General features: G+C 42.7%; 1 protein-coding gene across 3 annotated transcripts in view; it reads right to left on the bottom strand.

Annotated features, from left to right (window-relative positions):
• MAPRE2 (microtubule associated protein RP/EB family member 2) overlaps positions 1–21974 on the bottom strand; it is a 71993-nt gene that overhangs the window by 25747 nt on the left and 24272 nt on the right. Inside the window, exon 2 of one of the 3 annotated variants that reach the window (XM_053466127.1) lies at positions 15269–15313. Coding sequence is in view for 2 of the 3 variants with exons in the window: in XM_053466126.1 (XP_053322101.1) it covers positions 9800–9918 (119 nt within the window). In the remaining variant the exon portion in view is untranslated. Of the gene's footprint in view, positions 1–9799; positions 10262–15268; positions 15314–21974 lie in introns of those variants that run through there. The other 2 variants (XM_053466126.1, XM_053466128.1) reach the window with 2 other exon arrangements.

Genomic DNA, 21974 nt, shown 5'->3' with positions numbered 1-21974 from the left:
ACTGCGGTTCTTTACCAGAAATCTTCAAATAATCTGGTATTCTTTTGATTACCCAACCTCCTTATCTTGATATGTTCAAGACCTCAGTAACATGGAGATATAATGCCATGGCCTCTTCACCCTTACTCCTGCATGCACATTATTTCAAATATCCGTATGTAAAACATCAGATAAGCCAGGCTTTAATTTCTCGCATCTCTGTGTATTTTAAATAATCAGGAACACACATATTGTGTAGCAAGGCCACCTCCTATGCTGCACGAATGGACTGACTGTACCACCAATGTATATGGGTCTTAAGAATTTGTCATATACAAGCAGATAAGCTTTTTAGGATCTTGGCCATGGCTGCCACCACCCTGGTGGGGTAACTGGAGGTTTATCTGTTACCAGGCATCCTATTAGGGTTGGGCAACCTCCAAGTACCAGTGCAATGTGGCTATCATTCCCAATGGCCACTAAGGGATATAAACCTGGTAGGAGATGTGTGGCTGGGGATCCTTGGGGTTGGACAGGTAGTGACCCACAACTGTCCATCTTGAAGGTGTTTTGGAAAGGACACTCTCCATCCAGCTTACATCTCTTTCACGGGTAAGAGTGCAGAGGAACACGGGTGACAAGGCAACGGGCCAATTCATAGATTGGATTTCTCAGCAAAAAGCTTACAAAACATATATCCGAAGGGAGCGCCTCTGTCTTTAGCATTAGCTGAGCAAAACCTGTGAGTTTCCTGAATGAATTTAGCAGACTTCACAGCTAAGCCAATAAAAATATCGACACTTTACTGAGGAATTCTCTTCCTCTTTACCTTTCCATGAAGTATTAACCTTAAGAACATGCTCATTAAAAAATGACCACATCCTTTTACCCATTCAGTGCTTGGGGATCCGAGGTGCTCGGCGCTGGGACCGGACCGGCTTGTGGTTTTCCTTCACATTCTTTTGGTTTCATGTACTTTGGCCGAGCGCAGCTGTGCTGGAGGAACCTTCCCTGCAAAACTGCATCTTCTAAGACTGTAATGAAAACATCTGCTAACCAGCACTTTGCACGTACTGATCAGCAACGCGAACTGTGTACGTGTCCTGCAAACAACAGCCTAAACTGCCATGTGTCATCGTCACTGAATGTCGTATACTGTACGTGGAAGAGCCTCCCAGCAGAAGTGGTAGAACATAATACAGTGAGGGGATTTATGGGATAAGCATATCTTAAATCTAAATTGAGACCAAGGGCAAAATGGAAAATATAGGCAGACTAGATGGATCCATTGGCTCTTATCTGCCAGGTAGAAAAAGTCTGCGCAATTGCAGGAACGAGTCTGTTCCCCAGATCCCCAAGAGATGGGGGTCCCAAAGTGTTCAGGATCTCAGGAGCCGGGATACATGCATAACGGCACATCATATAATTCTGATAAATCATACAATGTCGTGCCCACGATAAAATTCCCATTGATTCAGTGGTTATAAAAAAGCTTTTCTTAATCAGACATATAATGTTGATAACGGCAGCACTAACATGTTTAAATAATGCGAGCCGTGCAGAGAGTACATTCTGCGTAAACCCGCTACACACGTGTTAGCCGAGCGCCCCAGGGGTTTAATACTCTAAATATACACGTGCATTGAAATAAAGATATATTTATCCAAGAAAAGCGTTCAGCCAAGTCATTTCCTTACTAGATTTATCTTCATTGTTATCCACGCTTACGAGACGAGATGAGGAAACGGGGCTCTGTGTTTGTATGGAAGTGGGGGAGGGGATGTGTTTAGTCCATCTGCTCTGCAATTACTATTATTGTTATTGACAATCCCAGCTCAGACACAGCGATACTCCTTTCATCACAAGATGACATTTTGGATTACAGAAAGTGTTCATAAACAAAGGATTTATATGATCCTTATCTTCCGCCATGTGGAGGGCACAATACATTATCCATAAAGTATTAACTCTTAAGTATGAAAGATGGGAGAAATTTAGCACGCTTAGAGCTACTAGTCGTGTAACAAAAATATATCCCTTTTAGGGTCTATGGCGTGCATGCAATGGGCACCACTGTGGTACTCAAAAGACTAGTCAGATGAACACATTCATCATGACATTTCAGATAAAGTAATAAAAGATAAATCCCATTAATCAGATCGGGTGATGTGTCTTGGCAGCAAAATATCAGTGATTTATCAGAGTGGTTCTTCACTCTAATATAACAAGAGGCGAGGTATGTTCACTGTATCCATGGCAACAGTCACTCCGTTTCTAAGCATTCTGTGCATGATTGTCTTCAGCGGCAAGATACTCGCGCACGGAAGCCAAAACATGTCTACATGTTAACAAAAGCTACCAGCTACCTCAGGGATTTGGGCCCATTCCTTAGCTGAGTTACAATCTTTCCAGCGGGCGAAATGCTTTGAAATTGCTTCCATAAGGTTTCATTAGCCCTATGGTACATTTTACTAGCTTGTTGGTAGCCCCAAGCTGTCCTGGAATTTGTTCCATATGCTAAGCCTGTGTTTTTCTTTAGCTTTTGGTTTTCCGTCTCATGATCTCTTTCATCTGCCCCTACCTCAACGTCATTTTACCTTCTTTCTGCCTCTTCTGCCCATGTTATCATCTCATTCTCATTCACTCACCCCACCGTATGTAATCTTTAACTACCTCTTCTTATAAATTCAATTAACTTTCGAACAGCCTCATTTTTAACCATGACGTTGTACTTCTCCTTTCTTCATGATCTTATTTCTCTTTTATTCAGACCTTCCATCTCCTCTCTGTAATCTCTCCCACTACTTCCACCAAGAAAAAAAAACATATAGCGGGATTAGCCCAAAACATACCGTATTGGCTCGAATATAGGCCGCACTTTTTTCCCCCACTTTAAGTCTTTAAAGGCAGGCAGCGGGGTTAGGATACAGATCCCCCGCAGCGGTGCAGGGGACCTGCATCCTACTCCCCGATACGCTCAGACAGCCTCCCCTGCCAGCACTTCCCACGGCGGGGGGGGGGGGCTGCCGGCACGGGAGGTTGTCTAAGCGCATCGTGCGGACCATCCGCACGATGCGTTTTACCTCTGCCCACCCCCGACTTACCGGAGCAGAATCCCGGGTGTCTTGCGGGGCCGGCGGGGGACATCTATGCAATACGCGTATACAACTTCCGATGCCGGCACTGGCCGGCGGGGGGGGGGGGGGCAGAGGCAGCATATCTCGGGGGGGGGTAGGAGGACAGTGGCAGCATATCTCGGGGGGGGGACAGTGGCAGCATATCTCGGGGAGGGAGGACAGTGGCAGCATATCTCGGGGGGGGAGGAGGAGGACAGTGGCAGCATATCTCAGGGGGGGAGGAGGAGGAAGACAGTGGTAGCATATCTCGGGGTAGGAGGACAGTGGCAGCATATCTCGGGGGGGGACAGTGGCAGCATATCTCGGGGGGGAGGAGGAGGACAGTGGCAGCATATCTCGGGGGGGGGAGGAGGAGGAAGACAGTGGTAGCATATTTCGGGGAGGGAGGACAGTGGTAGCATATCTCGGGGAGGGAGGACAGTGACAGCATATTTCGGGGAGGGAGGACAGTGGTAGCATATCTCGGGGAGGGAGGACAGTGGCAGCATATCTCGGGGAGATAATTTTGGGAGCACTGGAATACTATCGAGGTCACAGTTGGACCAAAAGACATTATTTATTGATCCTGGTCATTTTACATACAGGCATAGAGTCCCAAGACTCACTCTTGGATCCATAGGGCTCTACCTGAAATTAGCCCATATATAATCGCTCGACAAACATTCATAGAACTTTAAATAAAGAAAACACGGATGTAAACATAATTAGTGCACATATATTAAGGATACTTTTATTCAATGCATTAGCTGGTAGATAACATAGCTGCGTATGTTTGACCCAGCTGAGAAGCCAACATATATGTCATGCAATCTGATTTTGACGCGGCTCCCACGGCATCTTTTAACGTAGAAAAAATATGGGGCTTTTGAATGGAATGCTTATTGTGTTGCATTGTGATAATCCCTTATGGCTCTTTAGTGTGCATCAGTTCACCTATGGAGATTTAGTGGTCAAGGAAACAAACCAATTTCATGTGCAGGAAGGGGCCCGCTGTCCAAGAAAATCAAGGCAGAACAACCATGCATATGTTTTGGTACAAAATGGATAGCAGATGTTTACAATTTCCATTTTATAGGTCACATTTGTGGCTGCATGTACTGTATAGTGAGCACACACACTGCTATTAAAAGAATTATATAAACATATTTAAGTCTGTCTATCAAAGCGAAGTGCTGAACTCAAAACAGACCGAGTACACATATGGCGAGATCCGAAGTAGCCAATCAGAAGAGTTACCAATTCTGTCATCCGGCATCGCAGAATATTTATTGAAATCTCCCCCTGATCTCGTTTTAATTGAATGCAACCCTAACCTTTCTTATTTTTTTCCCCCTCTTGCATATGTTTTTAATTTCTTTTGTTACAAAATAAAAATGGGATTTTTTTTCCCCTCAATTGTGCAAGTAACTTACCAGATTTCATGAATGTCGACACCTTTGTTTAAACTATGGATTCCAGTTTACATCTGCATGGGAATCACTGGCTCTGATGGACAGAACCAGTACGTGTGCTAAAAGAAGCCTTACTTATAAACCAAGTCCCAGCTGTCGTATGAAGGGTTTCTTTGGTCTTAGTTATTTCTAAAAGAAATAGATAAAAACACTAAATGCTCACATATCATCGGACCTGCTCCTACTCGGGGTAGACTTTACCAAGAAACATGAATTCGGGAAGTTGAAAGTGGATGTTTACCCTTCCACAGTGCCCACGTTCCAGTGGGACGTCCACCTTTGCCTGATCTGTAACATCACACGCATCACGCTGAATGCTTTATGTTCAGACGAAGGACTGACCTAACTGCGTAGCATCTACAACCATAATGTCCTTGAAGATAAGGTTATCTGATAGATGACATTTTGGTGCTGAACACAAGTTGAATATACATAGTTTGAAAAATAGCCTTTCACTTGTGCCAAGTCCTATTCTGTATAGTACACTGATGGAAAAAGCTTTCAACAAACTGTTAGAGGAACCGGTCCTGAATACGAAAGGTTGTCCTACAGACCTGATCTCTGCCGTTTAGCGCTTCTCTTGTTATTATGGTTTTGTTTCTAGTTTAAAAAGTTTTATTTTAAAGTAGTACAAAATACACAGAGTCAACATTTATGTGCAGCCCTACAGTAGCTATTTTTCTTAAAAAAAAAGAATGAATCCGAGAATCGAAAGTTACGGAGGAACGAGCCTTAGAACCATAATTCTGTCTGCTACAAACCATCCAAAACAGAAACCTGTTGTCATTGTGCTTTTGCTAATCTAGGGATTGTAAATAGTATTTATACACAACCATTTTTTTTTTAATATTAATGCATGTTAAGGGCATGATTGCCCCTTTGGGCATAGCAGGTAGTTGGTAAAGGAGCATCCATGTGGTGGTGTACATGTCCCCATCTGTCTACTCACTTTTGGCTAGTGCGGCAGCATTGTATACTTTCTAGATATGATGGATGGAACATGCGGTAGGAACAACCCTCAGGTCACTGAACGTCCTAGAACCGATAAGCTAACACATGGGGAACCTTAAAGAAAAAGTGCCTACATGCACTGGAAGAATGATGGCGGCACTGCCTCCTTCCAGGGCAGGCATATACAGAGACAGAAAAGAAACCGAGTTGTGGTTCCTCACTGATCTTTTTATTACAGACCATCGCATGGCTTGTTTTCAAGCCGTTTATAGTTTATAGGGGGGCTGGGGAGGTTTAATTTTTTAACAAGAAACATAGAGAAACTCACCAACAATACAACAATGGGCTTCTTTATAGTACTTACTCTAGGACCAAACCAAGAACACAGCTTGGCATTTAAGTTCAGAGCTGAAAAAAAGGAACTTTCAAACATCTGCCAACAACAGAGGAACCAAAGATATAAATAAGCATTTAAAATCCTTGGTGTGTTTAACTTTGTTTCACTACGCTATGTGTATATTACGCTGTCTAGCCAGCAGGATACATGGCAAATATACAGCTACCACTGCCTGCAAGACAGCCGCAAACACACAAAAATAGATTTATACTGGCTGCCGCTTTCTGCGGTACGTTTAATCCACGCGCATTACCGTAACCGCCCTGACACGTACGGAGCAGGTATTATTTACTGGTTTGTATAGCGCCATCACATCCACAGCACTGTACAATGGGTATACAGGACACAAGGGGGTCAAAGGAGCTTACAATCTAGAATACGGATTAATACTATGTCGTTTGTTGAAAATCTTATTACAATGAGGCTTCTTTATTCACTTCAATGTCATTTATTATATTGAGACAGGATTTATTTTGGAGACAATAATATCAGCATAGAGATAAGCAGGAGAAGCATTTGGGTACATCTCCGGCAAACTATGGAGGGGATAAACCTCTCCATGCAAATGCTAAATTCAAGGTGCCACATGGCTATTACATGTATTTACGTGCATCTGATGCCTGGCGTGTCCCTGTAAATTCCTCTTGGAGAAAGCATACCCGGGTAGTGACATAATCATACTGTACATGGCGTGTAAGCTCGTGTTCCCAATACAATAAGCTTGTCCTTACTATCAATCCACTTAAACCAGAGGCCACATTCCTGTCTGATGGACCACAAATAACACCTCCTCAATAACCAACTATTCGCATCAATGTTTAAATTTGTTCAATAACTTTCGCCTTCCACTCTTTACAAATTCAGTGGCATTTATAGCTACCCTTCACCCTGAATAGTGTGCAATTCATTATAAAACAAAATTATATAATTATATATTATATTGTGACTTTAAATACTTATAGTATTATATTGCCCCAAATTATTGTATGGAAGAAAGGTCCCCAACAGGCGGGCCTACAGCCCATAGAGAACACTAAAATCCTCATTTATCACCCCAAAGCTTAAAAAGGGATGGGTTGGTAGGGTTCCTTTTGCAATGTATCTGAAGTAGTTGAATGAACAGGGATCACTAACACCAGAGTGTTCCTGGCGACTAGACTCACAGAGGGAAGGGAGTATGAGTGATGGTGCCCTCATATGTATCATCATCCAGTACCAAGGACAGGAGCCAGTGTGTGCGAGATCAGTACACAGGAGCCCGTTCTCGTATGTGCTATGGAAGGTTATGTGGCACTGGCAGCCAGAAGGGCAAAGGCTTGTACATGTCTTTTATGACTCAAGCCTAAACTACGTAAATTAATATTAAATCACACTTTCCACAATGAATAGCTGAAGAGGTGACAATCCGATTTTGGCACAAGGCCTGGGAATGCAAACATCTTGTTCAACGTCTTTAAGGTATGCTGTGCCTACAAAGCCGTAGAGCAGGCAGTGAAATCACACCAGTCATCGTGTTAACGTTAATAAGCTTGTACTTCCACACAGACCTGGTCGCACCTAGACAATAAAGTCATGGCACAGATCCCATAGAGCGAGCCAGAGCCAACACTAAATCACTCATTAAACGCGGCAGTCCACCGAGCTCCGCAGTTTGCTCAACAGCCTTCTTCCCAAGCTGGTTTGTGGGTCTCTCTATGCAACATCTGGATGTCATCCCATCAGAAAAGACACACAGTAACTAATTGTTTTTAAAAAATAGCCTCTCCAGTTGGCAACGCAAAGAGGCTCTTCCAGTAAAGAACAGCGCATCCGCTACCTCTGCATTTAAAGGAGACAGTTTAATGTCACAGGGAGCTATCCCACAGAACAATGAATATTTAAGTACTCTGAGTACTTTAATATGAATTATTTAAAAACCTTTTTTTTTTTTTTTTTAAAGTACAAAAAGCTGCAGCTCAGAGCTATGCGGTCGGATGACTTTCGGTAGCAGGAATCAAGCCAGGCATCAGTGAAATCAAGGGGAGCGACTTCTGTGCATGTACACGGTGGTCTCATTCGTCTCTCCTGTGATGTTCATCAGGCTAGTGCAGGAGCTGACCGACAGCAGGTATATCACGTGCCAGGAGATATGGAAAAGAGCTGGAGGTGGGCAATGGGGCAAATACATATGGGGTGGGATTGTGCAACATGTACATTTAAAGGGACCTCTCAGTTATCATATGCATTAAAGTGTAAATGATGGCTATATTTCTAATGGACAACTTCTACCTTCCATTATAAACATTTCAGTGATGTCACAAGAGAGCAAGACATGCAACTGGCTACTTCTGCATGTTCTGTTCCGCTATTAGCGTGTAGCATTCCTTCATCACCTACATAATACCTATAAAGTGGTTCATATAAATCAAAATGCAATACGAGCTAGACAATTATCCGAGCATTTATTACACTTATTTATTACACTTCGTTACAAATCTGCATTATTATTATTTACAGAAATGATGGCGATAAAGCCACGCACAGCGGTACAACAGACTGCGCTTCACTCGCCTGCCTGGTGTAAGAGTGAAAATGCATACTGTAGAAAAAGCAGCGGCCGTTCATTTCGCTGAATACATTATTCTTAAACAATGGATAATCTAATGAGCTTCTGGCCGGGCGCACACTATCAGCCACATTAATGAATGCTTCCGGCCCTTCATCGTATACGGGGCCTGCAGCAGTGACAAAGGACCCAGCCTCTTCTGAGCCCTCCGACGATCCGCTCCACATTATCGTGCTCACCTTGCTGTGACAAACGCCACCAGCCAAACAATATGGAGTCAAATGAGACTGCGGGGAAGAGGCTCCCACACTGAGAGGCGCTCAGGCGGTTCATTCCACATAAAAGACAATCGGAGCCAGAGGAACATTACCGATGCGAGTCTAACCTTACTTCAATACTCCCCCATATACATACATACACACACGTATATTTACACGTACATGTTGGGAAGGACGTGTTACACGCTTATACAGTGACGACACGTAAACACGTACAGGATAAGCTTATGGCCCCTGTATCTAAGACAAGGCCAAGGGACAGGTTAAGGTCGGAGTCTTTGCATCGGTGGGGGGGTGGACAGACTGCTGGCTGATTTACCTGGGGCAGAAGGGGTTAAGCAAAGACATGACCCCCCTGACCTCTACGATCCAGATGCCACCAATGGAAAGGCTGCATCATTACAAAGCCCCATCAATCTGCAGCTTTAACCCTGCAGGCTGCAGCTTAACCCAGAGAGCTGTGTGTACATCTCAGCAAACACAAGCCTGTCTCTGCCTCCCCACCATTTCCTTCCTTTCATCAGCCACAGCGGCCAAGGAAAGCAATGGCTTCATGCAGCACTCTGTAACCCACTGCAACGAGAGCGGGGGGACACGGTGTCCACAGCCCCCTCCGGACAAATCCGCGCCCCTCCCCCAATTATTAAAGCAGACATCATATCTGATCCCAAAAAAGAACTCGGATAAATCGCTGGGATCCACCGTATCCTGCATCCCACTACACGCAGGAACGCACACAAAACCCTTTCCACTAGTGTTAGTGGATGTACCGGTCCCACACACCTTTATGATTGCAGCGATCGGGGGCTGCGCTCCCATTACATAACACACTAACACGGTACACGCCTGCTAGGTAAAGCGGAACGGAGGACATCGACACAAAGCATGAACGCATCAACCTGCTACACAGAAAATGGCAGGCGAACAACACCAGTAACGCTAATAATATTCATCATTAATGTGCCCTCGGACACAGCGATCGCTGGGAGCCCGTGATAATAATACATACACATACACGTTATGCGCACATACGGCGAGCCGGTCATGTAGCGATGCATTACCTGTAGGAGCGCTCCCCGCGCACCGTGTGCTTCCTGAACGGAATGATGGTCCCGTTATCCTGAATGATGTCGTTGTTGTTTTCTCCATTTGGGGACAGCGTTTGGGTAGGACCCGGCATTTGGGGCTGTCCCAATAACGGGAAGGGCTGATGCAACCAGATTGAAAAAAATAATGAGAGCGAAGAACTGGTTGCGGTATGAAAGGCAGCTCCCGGTTTCACGCCTGTAATCGCGCTGCTCCTCTGCCACGGACCGCTCTCGATCTCTTCCCTTCTCTCTCTCTAGGTCTGTCTATAGCTTGACGTCAAAACAGCCTGGAGCAGCATCCTGGTCATGTGACCACCTCCCGTCACCATGACAACCGGCTAACTCATCAGATCCCTTCGGTATACACACACAGGGAATACACACTTGCGGCGTGACCACACCAATACATCCAAAAGGAGAGGGGGAGGGCAGGGGAACAAGGCTACATCTGGCCTGTCAAGCACCAGCGACCAAATGCTAATCCACCCCCCTCTTCCTCCTTTGCTCCCATCCCTTCATATACACCCAGTAAAGCATCCTCCTCCTCCTCCCTCTCTATGCGGCTCAGCCTCGCTCAGAGAGCAGCCTGTCGTGCGGACGCTTCCTCTGCTCGCTCCTCTTTGATATGCAGCGCAGCACATAGAGCTCTATTCACGGAGACCGACGGACAGAACGGGGGCAAATCCCTGCCGCTTATATACACCTACCGCTTATACACCCATGTTTACCGCAGCCCCTTCCCTCAAGCCTCTATCACCCACAGGAGCCACTCACCGTGAGGGGCTTTTTAATTTCACTTTAGTAAATTCAGTATCATTTCTTTAATAGAGGCCTTCAGGGACTGAGCTATATGAAGGGCGCCATTTAATGTATCAGTCTGTCAATTCTAGTCTCGATAAAAGATGAGAGTTGGTACCGTGTTAGTCTTGAAAGCGTGCAATCTATATTTACTCAGCCAATAAAGGTATCATTCAAACGCCACTTGTTTCCTGTAGTTCTAGTCTAGTCATAGCCTTTGAATATATGTATCGGAAGAAGCGCTAAGCTATATAAATAAAAGATAATAATATTTAGAACTGCACCAGAGCAATGAGCTATGTAACAGGAGCTAGTTGGTAAAAAGGCATCGCAGATATCTATTCGCATCCGATACAAGAACAGAACATGACTAAGAAGCAAAAAGAATTTCCAACATTAATAATGCAAAGGATTAATATTAGATTTATCTATCTCATATAGTTTGCAAGGTCCCTTTCTAAACAAAAACACCATAAGGGTGGTTACTTCCCTTGTGGGCACCCGACCACAGGAATGCGTGTTATTGTAATTGTTGATTTTATATATATATATATATATATATATATATATATATATGGAGACGTATTTCACAGACGTAGCCTCGCGCTTTCAGATCAACAATGAAACCCTTTGAGAGTTTACAGCTCTTGTGGTTAAGCAGTTTTCACACTTTGGTAACGGTTTATGTGAAAGGTCTACAATCTAGTCTAGGATTCCAACAAGAGAAATGAGCAACGCTTTAAATTTTATAATAGGAAAGTAAAAGCAAACACCTTTCCCCAAATTCTACATTACTGTTCCGAATGCTATATAAACCCATGTAATAATGTGTACAGATTAAAATATGCATTATACTAATTAGAAGCCTTATGTCTTAACTCCTTTTTCTGGTATTTATATGACTGTTCCTCACTCTATTCCTTCTGCTTTTTGTTACATTACTAATCTACTTCCCTTCTATAAGCAAACTACTTATAAGAGACGAGGACTAGGAGCCCTAACTGTCCATCTCATGGCTCTCCACCAAACCAATTATTGTGCATCTGCAGAGGTAGGTAAGCTTGGGGCATCCCCCCCTTTGTCCCTTGGATCACACTGCTCTTGGCAGGTAGTGTTCTCTAATAAAGAATAAGTGGTTTGGTATCCTGGGTAACATTTAACTGCCACCTGGTGCCCCTAATCTCAGGGAATTTGGAATATTCCTGGGGGGGACATTATAGATTAATAGTCACCCTGTAAACAAAACCAATACATATTTTTAAAAAAGCGCATTTATTACCTGTAATGTAGAGAAGAATTAATTTTTGTAAATCAGTATACATACATATGAAATAACATGTAGTAAACAATACAACAAGTCTGACTAGTCTAGAACACACAAAAACATGTCTAATAAAGAGCCAAAGGCTCCCCAGCAGCAAACAGCAAGGGAGGCAGCAAATATCACCAGTTGTGGCCACTCGGTGCTTAGCAGATACTAAAACCCCCAAGCCAGTCAATATGTTAAAGTTCTTTCCATTGTGGTTCTGGCCAAAGGCCAGACGCTACACAGCTTTCTGTGTGAATCTTCCCAGCGAGCAGGTCTCCAGCTGGCTGGAGCTTTTGCACAAAGTCCTATTGATGACTTGTCAAGCTTTCTAGACTTACCATGAGGCGACATTTACAGCATACATTGTAGCTAATATAGAAAATGTGCATTTTTTTTAACTTGCTTGGCTAACATCCATTAACACTATATAATTAATAAGTCTGGAAGTATCTATATCTGTCTACATAGATATTTATTTATATATTTCCTTTTATGCGTCCTGGATGCTTGTGCAGACGTAAGATGGATTTGACTCTGGCACATGAATGTTGGGAGTAGAGTTTGCATAGGTTCCAGCTTATTTTACTGCATGCAAAACTTTCTTTAGTGAAGTTCTTCTGTCTCATGTAACTCCTCCCAGCTGCTTCTACTGAAGGCAGGAAGTGTACCAGGGTATCCTTCTTCCGCATGCTCGCTATAATGCCCATTCTGATATTTGGCTAGCATGTATGTGATTGACTGCTGCAGAGTTCTACTGAGCATGTTCAAGACTTTTACATACTGGTTGTAGTAGACGCAGCCAGAGAAGGCATTAGAGAATGAAACTTCTGCATCATTTAACTGCAATAACTAAATAATTCATGCTCCAATCTGCATATGGTACATTTTGTTGGGAGTCCATGCTAAATGGACTGTAACACACCTTTAATAAAATAAAATACAATTTGGGGACTGTTCAGTTAAGCATCTCCATACTTGCGACTAATCATTTCAGAATACTTTTGAAGGCCGTAATGGTCAGTATCTAAAAGGTAATGCTGGATTTTTCATTCTTCGTATTTGTACCGTATTTGCTCGATTATAAGACGACCCCCCAAAATCTGAATATTAACTTAGGAAAAAAAGAAAAAGCCTGAATATAAGACGACCCTAAAGGAAAAAAGTTTTACCAGTAAATGTTAATTCATGTAAACTATTTTTTTTAATAAAAGCTATGATTGAGAAAAATATTTTTTTTTGTTTTTATTTCTTGTATTTTCCAACCTGTCCCCCAGTTACGCACATCTGCCCCCAGGCTTGCCACACCAATATGGCACTGTGGCCCATGATATGCCTTTTAACCCTCTATATGCCACTGTGCCCCATGGTATGCCTTTTGACCCCCTATGTGCCACTCTGCCTCCAGAAATGCCTTATACCCCTATATCCCATTCTGGCATTTAGGGGGTTAAAATGCATATTATGGGGCAGAGTGGCATATAGGGAGGTATAAGGCATTCCAGGAGGCAGAGTGGCATTAAGGGAGTTAAAAGGCATTATATAGAGCACTCTGCCTCCAGAAATGCCTTATACCCCTATATGCCACTCTGGCATTTAGGGGGTTAAAAGGCATATTATGGGGCAGAGTGGCATATAGGGAGGTATAAGGCATTTCAGGAGGCAGAGTGCACTATTAAATGCCCCCTTAACGCCACTCTGCCTCCTGAAATGCCTTATACCTCCCTATATGCCACTCTGCCCCATAATATGCCTTTTAACCCCCTAAGTGCCAGAGTGGCATATAGGGGTGTAAGGCATTCCAGAAATGCCCTACACACACACACACACACACACACACACACACACACACACACACACACTTACTTACTTACTTACCGGTGCTTCCAATTTCCTGCTGTATTGCCGGGGCAGCGGGTTGACGTCTCATTCCGCGGCAGCCGGAAGGAGGTGGAGTTGGCAGCGGGGGTTTGTATGCGTCCGTCGCAAATACCTTCCCCGGCTGTCAGAGATCAGGAACTCTGGAACTCTGGTCTCTGACAGTCGGGGAAGGTATTTGCGACGGACGCATACAAACCCCCGCTGCCAACTTCACCTCCGGAAGCACCGGTAAGTGTGTGTGTGGGGGGGCGACGACAGGAGGATCCAGGTCCCCTGCAGCGGTGCGGGGGATCTGGATCTTAGTCTCCTAATCAGACCTCTATTTGAGGTCTGATTAGAAGACGACCCCGATTATAAGACGAGGGGTATTTTTCAGAGCATTTGCTCTGAAAAAAACCTCGTCTTATAATCGAGCAAATACTGTATATATAAATATAAATGAATTTCCTTCACTCTAGGTTTGTGTTGTTCTACAAGATACATACTTATCAAATTTATCATATACATTTCCTCTTCACGGTTAGCAAAACTTTGCAGAACTGTAGTAGCAAGTGATCTATGAATTCAATAAACACATCTACATCGGCTTGGAAGGAATTCAAAAATAGCTAAGCACTCTCCAAATGGACTTAATGTAGAGTATGGCTTATATTTATACATAATTTATTACCGTGGCAAGAAAATAGATTCTAGCCCTGCAATTCTAGGTAGTGAGAGGCTAGTAGAATTTGTATATAGGTCTCTAAAAGTTATATCGTCGCATAATCTGGATTTACAACATTAGTAATAAAATCATGCTTAATACATCTGGAACTTGTCCTTTGTTACATTTCAAATTAAATGATTTTTTTTCTCAAAATGAAATCAGATGCATCATAGGGCATATACCCTATACATACTCTAATCATCTGCGTATTTTAGCCTGTCTATTGACAGACAGTATATCGTGATACACTCACATCAAGTAAACATTCTAAGTTTCTAGAAAAGCAGGGGAATCCTTAAAGTGTCCTATATAAGGACTGACATTACAGAGGTAATTTTGGAGCCACAGTATTTGGAATGGTGGCACAGCTTGTTGCAATCTATTTAAGAGCCAGACCAAGCACCAGGCGTGATCAAACATCTCGAGGGGGTGAAAAAGATATAGAGCAACCCACAAACTAAAATTGGGACAACATTTTTACATAAACCCTCTGTTATTAAAGGTTAAACCTCTGGATTTGTGCCAAGAGCATATGGTTATAGTAGGACCTCCTGTAGCCCAGACTTGGTCGGTCCATTGCTCTAGAAAAATACATAGAATGCGATACAACATCTTGATTTACAAAGACCTTGTGGCTGTTCTAGCGTTAATGTATTTTGTTTTTTTACTGTACGCCATACTAATCAAGAACATATTTAAGAAAAAATAAATATTTTATAAATAAACATGAAATTGCAAATTGTTTTCTTACCTGATGTAGGCACCAGTAAAATGCTTCCGAAAAGACAACTAAAACCTAAAGACAAAAGAAAAGCAAGAGAAGTTAATTGTAGCCAGTTATTCTCCCTGGCCCCAACTTGGAAATTAAGGAATATCAGTGTATGTATATGCCTATATGTATTGAGCATATTTATCTTTTTTTGTCAGGAAATGGATGTAACCAACTTTTTATTTACTTTGAAAATGGCCAAATTTGTTTATTTCCTAAAGGGAGATTTATGAAATAAACGCCATATTGTAGCAATGTAACTTTTGTTCGGTGAGGCCTGGTTCTATTTTAAGTTTCTGATAAATGTCCTCATGTGACCTTTCATCAAATATGTTTACCAAATGCTAAGCATTTTGGTTTGACCTCAGACCAACTAGGTTTTACAGCTAACACGAAAATGATGATACTACAGATAAAATGTATTACACTACAGCTTGTTGACTGTGGACGTGTGACCGTCTACGATGCCTTTAGTTGATTATTTGTTTATGAATTGCACTCTGGGAAAAGTGAACTTTAGTTAATAAACCCCTGGATGACCCGGGTGACCGAGGAGAAGACTTGCTGTCCTGCATAACCACTATATTCCATCATAGGCTTTGCTTGGCGGGGATAGTAATCTTGCAGTAGCTCACCGGATTTAACCCAGCCGTATGGTATTGCTTTAAAACAAATAGGATACTTGGAAGTAAATGTTTTGAAGAATATTTACAAAAGCAATGTAACACGGAGTGCCAGAGAAAGATGTTGAAGCCCCGTTTGCACTCCAAATCAAATAAAAATTGCAAAAACAGCAGAAAGTTACAATGCATGTTCTTACTTGTATTGAAACAGTTTAATCCTCGTAAAATATCCTACATTCTACAGGAAAGAGCCAATTTCTCTGCATTCTGTGCTCCCTTCTGCGTCTGCATATGTAACATTGCTGACTGCGAGCCAGTGAACTACATGTACACGATTTGATACTCAGCCACTAGAATTCAGCATAAACGCCATGAGAACTCTGGCTAAGGAAACTCTTTTCTTTAGCCTTATCAGCGCTCGTTACTGGTTAACTTTATCCAAAAATGATAAACTCAGCCCACACAGGATGGTCAGGTGCTAAGAATCCATTAATTAATTTACAAGAAATGCACCCATATTATGTCATGGGTTCAGAAATGCTACGAAGCATTTCACATCCCTTACTATGGGCGAAGAACTCTCCATAAGCATTCTTTAAAGTGTTAGCCTGCATCCCACATAGATAAGATTGTTTAGTTGTGTGCTCTATCGTACAGGGATGCAGAGATGGCATCATCTAACTTTCATCCTATTGCTTTCTTTATATGTCTTAACATTGTTTGAATGCTTCTTACCGCACTATGTTATTATGGATATGCCCGGTGAAATATGCAAGTCTACTTTATATGACACAGTACATAGATATCATTATATGCCTTGTATGGGTTATGAAGCTGATAAAGAACTGCATGTATATTCATTTTTATAAGAAAGTCGTGTGTCAGACTTTTGGTGAGCAGCATAATAATAAAATAATTTATGTAAAAATCACACTTAACTTTGGGTGGGATACCCCGTTCTGAATGGGTCCCCTATGATTAAGCCACACATGCTGGCAGAAAAACAAATGGAGGCTGGCAAAGGGCCATTCCAAACAAGGCTAAGTGGAATTTAGACATTGGAAAGCAGCCCTTGAGAAAACATTGCCCATGGACCTTAGAGGCTATAAAAAATGCCCGGATCATAAATATATATTTAGCCTAAAATAACAGCACAATACTCATTTTTAGCATTTATAATAACTGAATACCACAGCTAGTGATACAAAACATTATGCATCTTTTTATGAGATGCAACACGGACTCAGCAACATAAATAAAACATTGAAAAACAGTAGCTGTGTAATTAGGTTAAATGATTAATTGTGCCTTCTACTAATACTTGGGGAAAATGAAGGTGCAGATATTTATAATAAGGTGTATATATTTAATGTAGACTCACACCCTCTAATAAAAAGAACGATACAGACAACACCCACTGGCTTCATCAAGAGTTAATATCAGACTGATGCAAGCGTCTGATGTGTTTTATGAGCAATTAATTACAATTAATTGCTTAGAAATGATGTAACAAATGCGGGTAGGTTGCACCATTGGTACATTATTTTCAGCCGCACATTATATGCAAAACTGTACTATACCATTCTTTAAAACAATAACCAACTTTCAGACTTTAAATAGACACAATAAAAGACAATGTGACTCATTTTTGCCGACAGGGATGACTGTACCAGTCACTGGCGAGGGAAACAACCACAAAATCCATACAAATGTCCATCATAATGTCAAAACAACTGAAGCATCTCATTGTACTCTTAAAAGAGCATTCCAAACCCTAATAGTGTATATATCCGAAACACACAATGGAGTCCATCTTAAAAGGACTTCAGCACAATTTACATGCACAGTTTAATTTTTTATTAGAACATGAGACATCTTCTTGTCTGCCACTGTTTGCCTTATAATAAGTCATTTCAATGGGAACGCCACTCTTATAAATATGCTAGTGTGACCATCCACTTGATGTGCTACTCAACGTGTTCTTGACATACACACTGCCTGCTGGAACTCCAGCATGCATTCTGCTTGTAGCGTAGTGCTGCATTGGTTCTTTAAACTCAAAGATTTATAAATAAACAATTTGGTTAATGTTCAAACTTTTGAGGACAAAGCCCTACACGCAAGAAAAATGCATGCTGGCGTTCAAGCAGGCAGTGTATTTCGGTATGCTACCAACACATGCACAGTATCACATAGACTGGATGCTTGTACTTGCAGAATGGAAAAGGCACTGCATTGAGACATCTCATTTCTAGCAGGAAAGGAGGTAGGAGTGCTTCTGAAACGTTCTCCCTCGTATCCCCTTAATTTACATGTCACTCCCCAAAAGACCTTTGGTGAGGACCTTGTGATATCATGACCTCTACTATCAGGAGGCCACAAGGGGCTACAAACAAACCCCCTGATATTCTCCTTCTTATGGGTTGTGGTGATAAGGCAACCTTTATCTGTATTTTGATAACGCAATATGAACTTGATGTAATTACATGGCTATGGAAGCTACATATGGTTTAAACTAGTTTTGTGAATGCCAGCTGACGGCACTGTAAGACCTACTGGACTTTCCCACAGATGTGCGGTTTCTATATTAGGAATGACTAGGACATTGGAATTTGCCTTCCTATTTCTAATGGTAAATGATTCCAATATCAGTATTTCTAGTATGAGGCAAATCATTTCTTAATGAATCCTGCCCCAAGATGACCATTAGTCAACATAGTGTAAATCAGGCATGTCCAAAGTCCGGCCCGCGGGCCAATTGCGGCCCGCGTTCCGGACTGATGCGGCCCCCAAGTGAGCCACGGGACTTGGCGTCATCAGCCGGCGCAGGGAGAAGGAAAGCGCGAGATCTGGGCTTTCCTTCTCCCTGCGCCGGCACACACAGCGGTGGGCGCGGCTTCAGTGTTGTGCGCCGGGATCCGACAACAAACCCCGGCGCACAACAGCTGTTGCCGCGCGGATCGCAAGGGAGCAGTATCGGAGGTATTTACCGGACATCCGGCTTAAAATCACTCAAGGGAGCCGGATGTCTGGTAAAGACCTCCGATACTGCTCCCTTGCGATCCGCGCGGCAACAGCTGTTGTGCGCCGGGGTTTGTTGTCTGATCCCGCCGCACAACACTGAAGCCGCGCCCACCGCTGTCCGTGCCCTCTGAACCCCGTGCCCTCGGAAGAAGACAGAAGAACTGAAGAAGAAGAGGAGCGAAGAGCAGGAAAAGGAGCTGTAAGGAGAAAAGAGGAAAGGTAGGAAAGCATACAGTGAGAGTGGATTGGTGCATGTGTGTGGATTGGTGTATGTGTGTGGATTGGTGTATGTGTGTGGATTGGTGTATGTGTGTGGATTGGTGTATGTGTGTGGATTGGTATGTGTGTGGATGTGTATGTGTGGATTGGTATGTGTGGATTGGTGTATGTGTGTGGATTAGTATATGTGTGGATTGGTGTGTGTGTGGATTGGTATGCGTGTGGATTGGTGTGTGTGTGTGGATTGGTGTATGTGTGTGGATTGGTATGTGTGTGGATGTGTATGTGTGGATGTGTATGTGTGTGGATTAGTATATGTGTAGATTGGTGTGTGTGTGGATTGGTATGCGTGTGGATTGGTGTGTGTGTGTGGATTGGTGTATGTGTGTGGATTGGTATGTGTGTGGATTGGTGTATGTGTGGATTGGTGTATGTGTGTGGATTGGTATGTGTCTGGATTGGTATATGTGTGGATTGGTGTATGTGTGTGGATTGGTGTATGTGTGTGGATTGGTGTGTGTGTGTGGATTGGTATGTGCGTGTGGATTGGTATGCGTGTGGATTGGTGTGTGTGTGGATTGGTGTGTGTGTGGATTGGTGTATGTGTGGATTGGTGTATGTGTGTGGTTTGGTATGTGTGTGGATTGGTATGTGTGTGGTTTGGTATGTGTGTGGATTGGTATGTGTGTGGATTGGTGTATGTGTGGGGATTGGTGTATGTGTGTGGATTGGTGTGTGTGTGTGTGGATTGGTATGTGTGTGTGGATTGGTATGCGTGTGTGGATTGGTATGCGTGTGTGGATTGGTATGCGTGTGGATTGGTATGCGTGTGGATTGGTATGCGTGTGGATTGGTAAATGTGTGAGAGTGATGGGTGTTATGCTGTACCATTTCCAATGTATTTTTCATTATATAATTATGCTCTAAAGTACATCATAACTCCCATCACTCTATACTGTTCCATACAGTGGCAGAGCTGGGAGACAGAGGCCTTGCACCCCCACCGCAGGACTCCTGAAAGGTAAGTGAACTTCAAAGAGGGAGAGGGTAGATAGTTAGGAGGGGTAGATAGGGAGAAGGGAGTGAGAAGGGGTAGATAGGGCAGAAGGGAGCGAGAAGGGGTAGATAAGGCAATCATACTCCTATCATGCCAAGTCTGCGAGTGCCTCCTGGAATCTGGGTATGCCTGGGCATGATAGGAATGTGATTGCTGTTAACAATTATATATATATATATGTATATATATATATATATATATATATATATATATATATATATATATATATATAGTTATTTAATTATTTTGTCCTATTTTGGTGTGTTACTTACTTTAAATAAGTGTTAGATTTTTTTTATGGTGTGTGTGGGGGGTCATATTCAGTTTCGGCCAGGTAGTTTTAAAGTGTGTGTGTGGGGGGGTGCCACATACAGGATCCGCCCCGGGTGCCAAATACTCTAGGTACGCGCCTGCCATCCCCTACACAATTTCTTCATCAGATGCCCTTGTGGCTGTGTGTGCCGGCGCAGGGAGAAGGAAAGCCCAAATCTTGCGATCTCGGACGTCGCTAGATTTGGGCTTTCCTTCTCTGATGAAGAAATTGTAGGCAGTGGCGGAACTACCGGGGTCGCGACTGCGACCGGGCCCTGGAGTTCTGCCAGTCGGTGGGGCCCAAGGGGTGCCGAGCGGTTGCTGAAAAAGGAGAGTGAGAAAGGGATAGATGTGGTATGCCGTTTTCAATAAACTTTGCATAAAATAGTTAATTTGCATTTCATTTTAATGGTTCAGAAAATGTCAGGCAAAATGGTCGGCCCTCGCACATGTTCACTTCATCAAATCTGGCACTCTTCGAAAAAAGTTTGGACATGCCTGGTGTAAATTGATAGGACGGGTCCATGACAGCTGGCAACATGCACAACATGTTGTATCCAGAAGGGCACATGGACAGACTTTTTCTATGTTTCAATCGGATAAATCTTTTACATATAACAATGTGTTTTTATGTATAAAATGACTTGCCTGTAACTGCCAACTGGTAAACCAATAAATGGGTAGTCGACTTTAAATTACTACCAATAAAAACAAATCCCACCCTTCAGGTAACAGCTAATTCACAAATGTTTTAATGGAAACTGGTCTAGTCAGATGTAATACAGAGCTCTGCAGCAAAGAAACATTCATCAGTGCCTCTAAATAGAGGTTAACATCAGAAAATAGAAAAAGGAGGGGAGAAAAACAGAGCACAACAACCATGGATGAAGAGAGAAGAGAGGAGGGAGAGGGGAAAGGTGAACAAGAAAAAATGAGAAAGGATAAAGTATAGAAATGCAACAGAATACAGAAAAAGATGAAATACAAGAAAAAAAGAAAGGAGATAAGAGATAAATTAGCTGCTTTCATTTGTCCAAAGGCTACCCAGTGTCCTCTGTGAAATGCGGACTCGTATGGCCCCAAGCATAAAGAGGAAATCCAGAGAACGCAGGTTTATTCCAGGACTGTCCATTGGAAACCCTAGATGGGTGCCTCTAAGCAGAGATTCTCCTAGTTATTTGTACACTTGAAGGATTTGTAGAGAGTATTAAGTTCCATTGCTTGGACAAAACATAATGGGAATGATTAGTTGCATTAACGAAGCAACTTATAAACACATCTCAAAAAAGGATGTCCCAGTCCAGCAGATGCAGAAACCGTAGTTGCTGACAGGTTAGCTTTTAGGACAAATATAAGGAAATCACAGACTTGCTATAATTAGCTTGACTTATTGTTGACAATCCCAATATGATTTTTAGACACACAAGAAATGTGTCCTAAAAATAATTATACA

The sequence above is a fragment of the Spea bombifrons genome, chromosome 5 (assembly GCF_027358695.1).
Source record: "Spea bombifrons isolate aSpeBom1 chromosome 5, aSpeBom1.2.pri, whole genome shotgun sequence".
Taxonomy (NCBI): Eukaryota; Metazoa; Chordata; class Amphibia; order Anura; family Pelobatidae; genus Spea; species Spea bombifrons.
The sequence above is the reverse complement of the archived record's forward strand: the minus strand, read 5'-3'. Positions and strand labels throughout refer to the sequence as shown.